The following is an 11259-nucleotide window of genomic DNA, read 5'->3' as shown; positions in this document are numbered from 1 at the left end:
GGAGGAACCCAGGGTGGCCAACCATGGGCCCGGTCCCTCCAGTACGAGCCATGAGCCAGCTGAGCCTGGGTGCAAAGACAGAGAGAAGGCCTAACAGAGTCACGACACAGTTCTAATGCTATGTTTTCTGTAAAATCAGATGGACCGCCAATTGGACAACGAGAGCTGCTCAGCCTGGCCTTACATTCTTTCAATTAATACATAAACAAAAAGGGGGATATGCAGGGAGCCGAAGGCCATGGGACGTGACCAACTCAGCATTCCACAGGAGTCTATATGGGATCAAACAGCAAACTGTTTATCATGAATGCAGGATGTGGGCAAACTCACTGCCCTGCCACCAAAAGGTTTGCTGAGGGACATCACTCCCTGGCACTGGGCTCCTTGAAGTTATCTACTGAGAAAATTAGTGCCTGTTGTCCAAAGGATGCAGTCTCACAAGCCTGCTGTGAACCAAATGGCCAACTGACAATTACCCAACAATCACCCCCGCTTTTCTCGCTCTTTTGTCTAATAAATACGGAGGGCTGTGTAAAGCTCGGGGCCCTTGTCCACTAGAGGCAAGGTGCCCCCCAACTCCTTCTTCCAAATATACTCTTTTGTCTCTTGTCTTTTATTCCTGTGTTTGCTCCCGTTTGTTCAGTCCAATAGGTCCAAGGCGGGTCAGGCTGGTCTCGGACTCCTGACCTCAGGTGATCTGTCCACCTCAGCCTCCCAAAGTGCTGGGATTAGAGGTGTGAGCCACTGCGCCCGGCCGGCATTGCTTTTCTAATCAGATGAAGAACAGTGTATGCTGTCAACAGAGCATCAGGACTCAAACAGAAAGCCACATCACTGCCTTCCAAAAGTGGTGGCCTTCTGGTTTATGAACACTCTTTGGGCCTGTGCTACAACATCCTCTCTGGGGTGTTTGTGAAGCATCAAGATACTCCCACAGTCAAGGCCAATAATCAGGCTCAGCTGTGTCCTGTTCATCTCCCTCACCCTGTGCTTCCAATGTCCCCTACCTTCACTGGCCATCCCAACACAGCACCTGCATCCCAACACAGCACCTGCATCCCGGGCAAAATCACATTTGGAGTCGTGTTGATGGTGGGGTTTCTACTCTGTGGCCCACACTATCACTGTGGGTGTTGCCTTCAAGGGAGAAGGACTCAGTGGTTGGATTCAGTAGCACCTATCTCTGTATTGCCCTCTCTAATCCAAATGACTGTAGAATCTGACAGGCAATGACTCCACCCTTCACTCATGTGAATACATTATCTGGGGCTGAATATGTCATCTCCACATACAGTCATGGTTTGGTTGCTGATTGCTACTCTATCCTGTGATACCTGGGCTTTTGATACTGAGAAGTTTCAACAGGGATTTTCTCAACAAGAGCTTGCTGGACACCTTCAATGAAGTGATTGGATTGTTCCGTGGAAGTGTACAGACAAAAAGCTGACTTTTGCATGTTGCTTTTTACTCTGTAGTGCGGGCATAAGAGGCCTATTGATAAATTAGAAGCAAAAGCATATATGCCAGGAACAGTGGTTCATACCTGTAATCCATTCCAGCACTTTAGGAGGCCGATGCGGCCAGATCACCTGAAGTCAGGAGTTTGAGATCAGCCTGGCCAACATGGTGAAACCCTGTCTGTACTAAAAATATGAAACAAAAATTAGCCGAGTGTGACGGTGGGCACCTGTAATCCCAGCCACTCAGGAGGCTGAGGCAGGAGAATCACTTGAACCGGGAAGCAGAGGTTGCAGTGAGTTGAGATTGCGCCACTGCACTCCAGCCTGGGTGATAAGAGTGAAACTCTTGTCTAAAAAAACAAAAACACAAAAACAAAAGCATATTATCGGAGCAAGAAAGGCTTGGTTGGAATATTGATGCTGACTGTTCCCTTCCTAGGCTTGCATTCAGAAAATGTGCATAAATATATTAGTCTCATTAGACTCATAAAGGAGCTTTTTAAAAGTATTATACAGCTTGCTAAGAAGTAAATTTACATATTTTAACTGAGGTACATAATGGAAAACAGTGTCCCGTACATCACAGGAAATACTTCAGTGTTCAGAGAATAAGTAAGGCAAAAACAGGTCCACAAGTCCAGGAGCCAGCCTCCGCTCACTGCAAGGCCAAGTCTTATGCTGTTGGAGAGAAACATGTCAGACACCAGCAATGTGAGACCATGCTCCTAGGTGGCTATGATGAATCAAGACAAAAAAAGGGCATTCTGTAACCATGTCTTTAAAACTGGTGAAAGACAGCATGTTCCAAATCATAAACATGACTCAAATTCCCCTCTTCTCACTAATATGACTGAGTGGTATTTCTCATGAATTACGTTTACCTCCACTCCATTCCTTTTCCCTTCTGGATAAGAACAATTATGATTACCAAGTTTAGAATTAAGTTTACCTCATCACTGCATCAAATACAGAGAATCATCTTGCTTCCCTGAACATAAATCAACCAACCTGGCCAGGTGCGGTGGCTCATGCCTGTAATCCCAGCACTTTGGGAGGCCGAGGCAGGTGGATCACGAGGTCAGGAGTTCGAGACCAGGCCGACCAACATGGTGAAACCCCGTTCACTACTAAAAGTACAAAAATTAGCCGAGTGTGGTGGTGTGCACCTGAAATCCCAGCTACTCTGGAGGCTGAGGCAGGAGAATTGCTTGAACCTGGGAGGTGGAGGTTGCAGTGAGTTGAGATCGCACCACTGCACTCCAGCCTGGGCAACAGAGCAACGCTCTATATCAAAAAAAAAAAAAAAAAAATAGAAATCAACCAACCTACAACAAGCACAAAACCTGTAAGAAATCCTTCTGAGCACCCTCTTACTGATACATCACACAGTCCTTTATGGTTTGTGGTCATGATTATTATTACAGTTTATTACACCCTCTTTGACAACAGGTATGGTCTCTGCGGTCTTTAGCAAGAGAGCACACAAAACAGCATGACTTAACTTTTGGTATTATGAGTAGATGAGAAATTACTATGAAGATAAAAGTTGAAACTATATAAGCATGAAAAGTAAAATTTACATGAGGAGGAAAAAATTCCTTAAGTTGTATGCACATGGTTAACGATGACTTCACAGTGTCTTAACAATTTGCCAAAATTATAAACTCGATGTAATCCAAGACTGAAGACAGTTAATAAACTGTTTTGAAGAAACATGTACAGAAGTCTTGTTTGAATAAAAAATACATATTAGTCACATATAATCAAACAACTGAAAATGAACTGAGGCATTACATTGAGCTATGAATAACAGGAAACACTTGAAATTTCCTGATAGAGGAAAGTGCTCATTCTCACATCAAAGTCCTGGGTGAGGCCAGTCACTGCACAGTACAGCAGAAGAACAAGCTCCCCTCTGGTTGGTTTTGACAGCAGCATGGTAGCTATCAGGCTGAATCAAGAATGCAGTCACTACTAGTATGAACAAAGGTGCTTACTACACAAATTAGACCTTATGCCAATTCCGTCTACAGACGAGGGGAGTCAGAGCATCACAGAATATTCCCAACCAGGACAGTCTGAATTAGTTGCCTAGTACAGACATAATAATGTCTGAAGGAAAACCAAAGTGTGGATGGATATTCAATGCGGGGCTTCTGGAGACCTGTGTGGAAGCCTATCACCTCCGAGAAAATTAAAGTCAAGTCGTTTTGAGGATACTCTTGATTGGCAACCCAAAGAAGCAGGAAAATGGGATGGAAGCAGGTGTCCATACAGCCTGTATTCACATGGCTGTGTCCCTGTATGGTGCTTCCAAACCATGACTAATGCCTTCTTAACTTACTTCTGAATCTCATGTAAGATAGGTTACTGGTGAATTGTATCATGGAATCACAAATGGAATGGATTCTGGGAAATCTAGTTCCTAACCTACCAACACTGACATAACACAATCCAGAGATCCAATTCCAACTCTAGGTTTTACTGTCCTATCACAAGTCGCTCGTAATTTAAAGCCAATTATCTTACAGGGTCTTTCTCCACTGTGAATCCTTTCACGTAGTTGAAAGAAACAGAAAGGACTGAAGGCTTTCCCAAATTTCTTACTTTCATGGGGTTTCTCTATGTGACTCCTTTCATGCTCATGAAAGAACTGGGACAACTGAAGCATTAGGGTTAGGGTTCTCATAGGGTTTCTCTCCAGTATGAATTTTTTCATGTACTCGAAAGTAAGTGGATCGACTGAAGGCTTTCCCACATTGCTTACATTCATAGGGTTTCTCTCCAGTGTGAGTTCTTTCATGGATTCGGAAGTAACTGGAACGACTGAAGGCTTTCCCACATTTTGTACATTTATAGGGTTTCTCTCCAGTGTGAATTCTTTCATGTTTTCGAAACGAACTGGAACAACTGAAGGCTTTCCCACATTGCTTACAATCATAGGGTTTCTCTCCAGTGTGGGTCCTTTCATGGATTCGAAATGAACTGGGGAAATCAAAGGCTTTCCCACACACCTTACATTTATAAGGTCCATTGCCAGTGTGCTTTATCATGTGTCTTCGAACACTTGCGAGACAAGTCAAAGCCTTCCCGCATTCCTTACATTCAAAAAGTTTCTCTCCGGTGTGAGTCCTCTCGTGACTTCGAACAGAACTGGCGCACCTAAAGGCTTTACCGCACTGTTTACATTCGTAGGGTTTCTCTCCTGTGTGAGTTCGTTCATGGATTCGAATGTACTTGGAACAACTGAAAGCTTTCCCACACTGCTTGCATTCATAGGGTTTATCTCCAGTGTGAGTCCTTTCATGTATTCTAATGTAACTGGAACAACTGAAGGCTTTCCCACATTGCTTGCATTCATAAGGTTTCTCTCCAGTGTGACTTCTTTCATGTATACGAAATAAACTGGGATAATCAAAGGCTTTCCCACACACCTTACATTTGTAAGGTACACCTCCCCTATGCGTTAACATGTGTCTTCGAATGCTTACAAGAGAAATAAAGGTTTCTCCACATTCCTTACAATCATAGGGCTTTCCTCCAGGATGAGTCCTTTCACGTACTGGAAAAGAGCGATAACTCAAGGCTCGTCCACACTGGTTACGTGTATATGACTTCTTTCCATATTCCTGATATTCATTTGGTTCACATCCAGTGTGATCTCTGATGTGCCTATTAAGTGATGAAGGACCCATGCCAACTTCTCCACACACACTGCTTTCACACGGTTTTACTCCAGGAGTTTTCTTGTTCAGAATACCATCTGGAATCTGGCTGAAGGTTTCTTCACCTTGACCACCTTCTTTACTTTCACAGAGTCTCTCTGGAATATGACTTGTCGGAAAAATGAGAAGTACATTATTAATGTTTTGTTTATAAATGATTTTATATTTATTAATAGGTATTAGACTTACATATACTTGTTTTTAAATACAGAGACAGAATCTTACTATGTTGCCCAGGCGTGAACCCTGAACTCCAAGGCTCAAGGGATCCTCTCACCTCTGCCTCCCAAAGTGCTGGGACTACAGGCATGAGCCACCATGCCTGGCCTTGGACTCACATGTTTAACATTACCCGGGAAAGTGTACGTTTTAGGCCTGTCTCAACTGTTTGAACATGAGTGGACTAAATGGTCTGCAATAGGTCACAACCATACCTATTATCAAAAAATGATATTCATGGCCAGACGCAGTAGCTTATGCCTGTAATCCCAGCACTTTGGAAGGCCAAGACAGGAGGATCACCTGAGGTCAGGAGTTTAAGACCAGCTTGACCAACGTGGAGAAACCCTGTCTCTACTAAAAATAAAAAATAAAAAAAATTAGCTGGGTGCAGTGGAGCATGCGTGTAATCCCAGCTACTCGGGAGGCTGAGGCAGGAGAATTGCTTGAACCCAGGAGGCAGAGGTGCAGTGAGCCAAGATCATGCCATTGCACTTCAGCCTGGGCAACAAGAGCGAAACTCTGTCTCAAAAAAAAAAAAAAAAGAAAGAAAGAAAATGATATTCATGGCCAGGTGTGGTGGCTCACATCTGTAATCCCAGCACTTTCGGAGGCTGAGGCAGGTGGATCACCTGAGGTCAGGAGTTCAAGACCAGCCTGGCCAACATGGTGAAACCCTGTCTCTACTAAAAATATAAAAAATTAGCCAGGTGTGGTGGCAGGCGCCTGTAATCCCAGCTACTCGGGAGGCTCAGGCAGGAGAATCGCTTGAATCCAGGAGACGGAGGTTGCAGTGAGCCAAGATGGCACCCTCGCACTCCAGCCTGGGCAACGAGTTGTGAAATTCCCTCTCAAAAAAAAAAAAAGATATTCGTATGAAGTTTCTTAATACTATCTATAATTGAACTATTTTGCAAACACTGAACATCTATGTTACACTTAACTATGTTTTTGGAGAAGATTTTCTTTTTTTTTTTTTTGAGACAGAGTCTCACTCTGTCACCCAGGCTGGAGTGCAGTGGTGTGATCTTGGCTCACAGCAAGCTCCGCCTCCCAATTCACACCGTTCTCCTGCCTCAGCCTCCCAAGTAGCTGGGATTACAGGCACCCACCACCACACCCAGCTAACTTTTTTTTTGTATTTTTAGTAGAGACGGAGTTTCACCGTGTTAGCCAGGATGGTCTCGATCTCCTGACCTCGTGATCTGCCCACCTCAGCCTCCCAAAGTGCTGGGATTACAGGCGTGAGTCACCATGCCTGGCTTGGAGAAGATTTTCTAAAAACAAAACAGTTTGAAGCTGGGCTTATATGTTGTTTGCTTGCTTTTAAAAATTCCTGCTGGGCATGGTGGCTCACGCCTGTAATCCCAGCACTTTGGGAGGCTGAGGCAGGCAGATCACGAGGTCAAGAGAACAAGACCATCCTGGCCAACATGGTGAAACCCCGTCTCTACTAAAAATACAAAAAATTAGCTCGGCGTGGTGGCACGTGCCTGTAGTCCTAGCTACTCAGGAGGCTGAGGCAGGAGAATCACTTGAACCTGGGAGGCGGAGGTTGCAGTGAGCCGAGATTGCGCCATTGCACTCCAGCCTGGCGACAGAGCGAGACTTCATCTAAAAAAAAAAAAAATTCCTAACAATACGAAATGCTCTCAAGGAACAGAACTTTCTTTTGTGAGTGCAAATTACCTTATATTTCTCCTGGGAATTTTGAATGGGTCTTCAATGTTCTGCTCTTCCCATTGTTTTCCTAAAATTTAGACCCAGAAAAGTCATTATGAATTAGTATAAAATTATGAAAAAAGTATTAGATTCTATATTCATAATTCCCTGTACCCATGCCTGGTTTATTCCCCAAAGTGTTAAGGAGCTAGAAACACTTGTTCTCTAATTCACTGAGGAAAGGAATATTGTCACCCTTACCTACAGAAGCCAGGTTCCTGAAGGTTTCCCGCATCACATCCCTGTAGAGATTCTTCTGGGAAGGATCCAGCAAAGCCCACTCCTCCAGGGTGAAGTTCACAGCCACATCCTCAAAGGCCACTGAATCCTGAAACATCCCACATGTGTGGAGGAGGAAGGTTGAGACAGACAGCACTGGGGGCCTAGGCTTTATTCCCAAGAAGTTCTCAGGATGCTATGCTTTCCAAACATTTATTTCAAGATTCCACAGTCATCAAACTTACCCTCTGTCTAGACTCACTTCCTTCCACAAAGCAATTCTGCTGCTAGAACTGAACTAGGAACAGCAGAATAGGAGCATGCCTCTCTGGTGGGAGAAGTATGTAATGCCTGGGCCACCCCTAATGTCTCTCTGTAAGGTAGGCCTGTAGCACCTGTTGTAACAAACATGTAGTGGCTGGGCGCGGTGGCTCACGCCTGTAATCCCAACACTTTGGGAGGCCGAGGTGGGCGGATCACGAGGTCAAGAGATCGAGACCATCCTGGCTAACAAGGTGAAACCCCGTCTCTACTAAAAATACAAAAATTAGCCAGGCACGGTGGTGGGTGCCCATAGTCCCAGCTACTCAGGAGGCTGAGGTAGAAGAATGGCGTGAACCCGGAAGGCGGAGCTTGCAGTGAGCTGAGATTGCACCACTGCACTCCAGACCGGGCAACAGGGCAAGACTCCGTCTCAAAAAAAAAAAAAAAAAAAAAAAAAATCTAGTAACTAGAGTGCAGAAAAAAGAGTTAACATTAGCCACCCTGAGACTGTGTATCTTTAGAAATGCTTGTTCACAAAGTTTGAGCTTTGACAGTATCTGGGTACTGGATTTTAGACAGGATCCCACCAACCTAACTGATAAAAGAGTCATAACTTACTAGAACAGACTCCCATAGCAAAATCTCTGTGGGAAGCAGTACAGGGGTAGGAAAACCTAAATTGCAACTAATGAATTACTAAAGGCTAAGTGTAAAAATCTGGCTGGGCACGGTGGCTCATGCCTGTAATCCCAACACTTTGGGAGATGGAGGCAGGAGGATCACTTGAGCTCAGGAGTTCAAGACTGACCTGGAAAACATAGCGAGACCTCTTGTCTACTAAATATTTTTTTTAATTAGCTGTTTTTTAAAAAAAAGAGGTAAAAATCCAGGGGATCCAGTCATAGGGGGCCCCCAGAAATGTGTGAGCTGTACCTCCAGAAACTTCATCAGTTCTCACAGTGAAGATCATAGAAAAATTGCTTCCTGCTTATGGCAGGAAGAGGGTAAGAGTAGTCATCTTGAAATATGCTCAGGGAATTGTTCTTAACAGATACCACCTTCAGGCCAGGGATGGTAGCTCATGCCTGTAATCCCAGCACTTTGGGAGGCCAAAGACCAGAGGATGGCTTGAGGTCAAGAGGTCAAGACCATGCTGGGAAACCAAGTGAGACCCTATGTCAGGAAAGGAAAAAGGAAAGGAAAGGAGAGGGGAGGGGGGAGGGGAGGTGAGGGGGAAGGGGAGAGGGGAGGGACAGGTGAGGGGAGGAGAGGGGAGGGACAGGTGACAGGAGGAGAGGGGAGGGAAGATGGGGAGGGGAGGGAGGAGGGGAGGAGAGAGGGAGGGGAGGGGAGAGGGAGGGGGAGGGGGAGAGGAGGGGGAGGGGAGGAGAGGGGAGGGGGAGGGGAGGGGGAGGAGAGGGGAGGGGAGGGGGGAGGGGAGGGGGGAGGGGAGGGAAGAGGTGAGGGGAGGGAGGAGGGGAGGGGGAGGGGAGGGGAGGGGGAGGGGAGGGAGGAGGGGGAGGGGAGGGAGGAGGGGGAGGGGAGGGAGGAGGGGAGGGGGAGGGAGGAGGGGAGGGGGAGGGAGGAGGGGGAGGGGAGGGGGAGGGGAGGGGGAGGGGGAGGGGAGGGGGAGGGGGAGGGAGGAGGGAGGGGGAGGGAGGAGGGAAGGGGAGGGAGGAGGGAAGGGGAGGGAGGAGGGGAGGGGAGGGAGGAGGGGAGGGGGAGGGGAGGGAGGAGGAGAGGAGGAAGGGGAAGGGGAAGGGGAGGAGGAAGGGGGAGGGGAAGGGGAGGAGGAATGGGGAGGGGGGAGGGAGGAGGGAAGGAGGAGGGAAGGGGGAGGGGAGGGGGAGGGGGAGGGAGGAGGGGAGGGAGGAGGGGAGGTGGAGGGAGGAGGGGAGGGGGAGGTGGAGGGGGAGGGGAGGGGGAGGGGAGGGGCAGGGAGGAGGGAAGGGGAGGGAGGAGGGAAGGGGAGGGGGGAGGGGAGGGGAGGGGGGAGGGGAGGGGGAGGGGGGAGGGGAGGGGGAGGGGGGAGGGGAGGGGAGGGAGGAGGGGAGGGGGAGGGGGAGGGGAAGGGGAGGGAGGAGGGAAGGGGAAGGAGGAGGGAAGGGGAAGGAGGAGGGAAGGGGAGGGGAAGGGGAGGGGAGGGAGGAGGGAAGGGGGAGGGGAGGGAGGAGGAGAGGAGGAGAGGAGGAAGGGGAGGAAGGGGAGGAGGAAGGGGGAGGGGAGGGGGAAGGGGAAGAGGAAGGGGGAGGGGAGGGGGAAGGAGGGGAGGGGGAAGGGAGGGAGGGGAGGGGAGGTACACATTCATAAATGGTAAAATGACTTTTGGCGAGTGTGCCCAGATTCATTATTGGAAAAAAATACTTTTCAAAAAATGGTGCTGACATGGGTACAAAGATGAGAACAACAGACACCGCAGCCTACTTGAAGTGGGAGGGTTGGAAGAGGGTGAGGGTGGAAAAGAAACCTATCAGATACTATGCTCACTACCTGCGTGATGAAATACACCAACCCCCAGTAACACACAATTTACCCATGTAACAAACTTGCACAGGTACTCCCTCAACCAAAAATAAAAGTTGAAAAAAAAAAATGGTTCTGGGAAAACTGGATACCTACATGTGAAAAAATGCAGTTGAGGCCCGGCAAGGTGGTTCATGCCTGTAATCTCAGCACTTTGAGAGGCCAAGGTGGACAGATCACCTGAGGTCAGGAGTTCCAGACCAGCCTGGTCAACATGGTGAAACCCCATCTCTACTAAAAATACAAAAAAATTAGCCGGGCATGATGGGCTGCTGTAGTCCCAGATACTTGGGAGGCTGAGGCAGAAGAATCGCTTGAACCCAGCATGCAGAGGTTGCAGTAAGCTGAGATTGCCCCACTGCACTCCAGCCTAGATGACAGAGTGAGACTCCGTCTCAAAAAAAAAAAAAAAAAAAAAAAAAAAAAGCAAGCCGGGCACAGTGGCTCACGCCTGTAATCCCAGCACTTTGGGAGGCCGAGGCGGGCGGATCACGAGGTCAGGAGATCGAGACCATCCTGGCTAACACAGTGAAACCCCATCTCTACGAAAAATACAAAAAATTAGCCGGGTGTGGTGGCGGACGCCTGTAGTCCCAGCTACTCGGGAGGCTGAGGCAGGAGAATGGCATGAACCCGGGAGGTGGAGCTTGCACCACCTGCACTCCAGCCTGGGCGACAGAGCTGAGATCGCACCACTGCACTCCAGCCTGGGCGACAGAGCGAGACTCCATCTCAAAAAAAAAAAAAAAAAAGCAGTTGGACCCTTAACTTACATACAAAAATGAAATCAAAATGGATCAAAGACCTAAAGGTAACAGCTAAAACTAAACAACTCTTAGAAGAAAATAGTAAAAATTATGCAGGCCATTTTTCTGGACTAAAATCCTATACTACTCCCCAACAAATGAGACCAAACCAAAATGGAGTCACTCATGCTAAGTGCCACATGATCAAACTAAAATTTTTAGAGAAGCAGGTAGTTCCTCAAACATACCCAGTTTTTCCCCAAAACAGGAGACTCACAGCAACCAATAGCAAAGGGCCCAGTCAATCTCAGCTGGCATAATAAGGACGTCCCCTCTGCTTTACCCTTTCAATAAAAGTAACCTGATGTTAACCAGTCTGCT

General features: G+C 47.5%; 1 protein-coding gene across 3 annotated transcripts in view; it reads right to left on the bottom strand.

Moving 5' to 3' along the window:
* Positions 1-2852: 2852 nt before the first annotated feature.
* ZNF627 (zinc finger protein 627) overlaps positions 2853-11259 on the bottom strand; it is a 60400-nt gene continuing 51993 nt past the window's right edge. For all 3 annotated transcript variants that reach the window (XM_054673700.2, XM_003316079.6, XM_063800557.1), the window contains 3 exons: positions 7328-7454; positions 7094-7154; positions 2853-5294 (listed from right to left, as the gene is read on the bottom strand). In XM_054673700.2, the coding sequence (XP_054529675.1) occupies positions 4103-5294; positions 7094-7154; positions 7328-7361 (1287 nt within the window). In that variant the 5' untranslated portion in view covers positions 7362-7454 and the 3' untranslated portion in view covers positions 2853-4102. The remainder of the gene's footprint in view (positions 5295-7093; positions 7155-7327; positions 7455-11259) is intronic.

This window comes from Pan troglodytes, chromosome 20 (assembly GCF_028858775.2).
Source record: "Pan troglodytes isolate AG18354 chromosome 20, NHGRI_mPanTro3-v2.0_pri, whole genome shotgun sequence".
NCBI classification, from domain to species: Eukaryota; Metazoa; Chordata; class Mammalia; order Primates; family Hominidae; genus Pan; species Pan troglodytes.
Note: the sequence above shows the minus strand (reverse complement) of the source record. Positions and strands in the feature narration are given on the sequence as shown.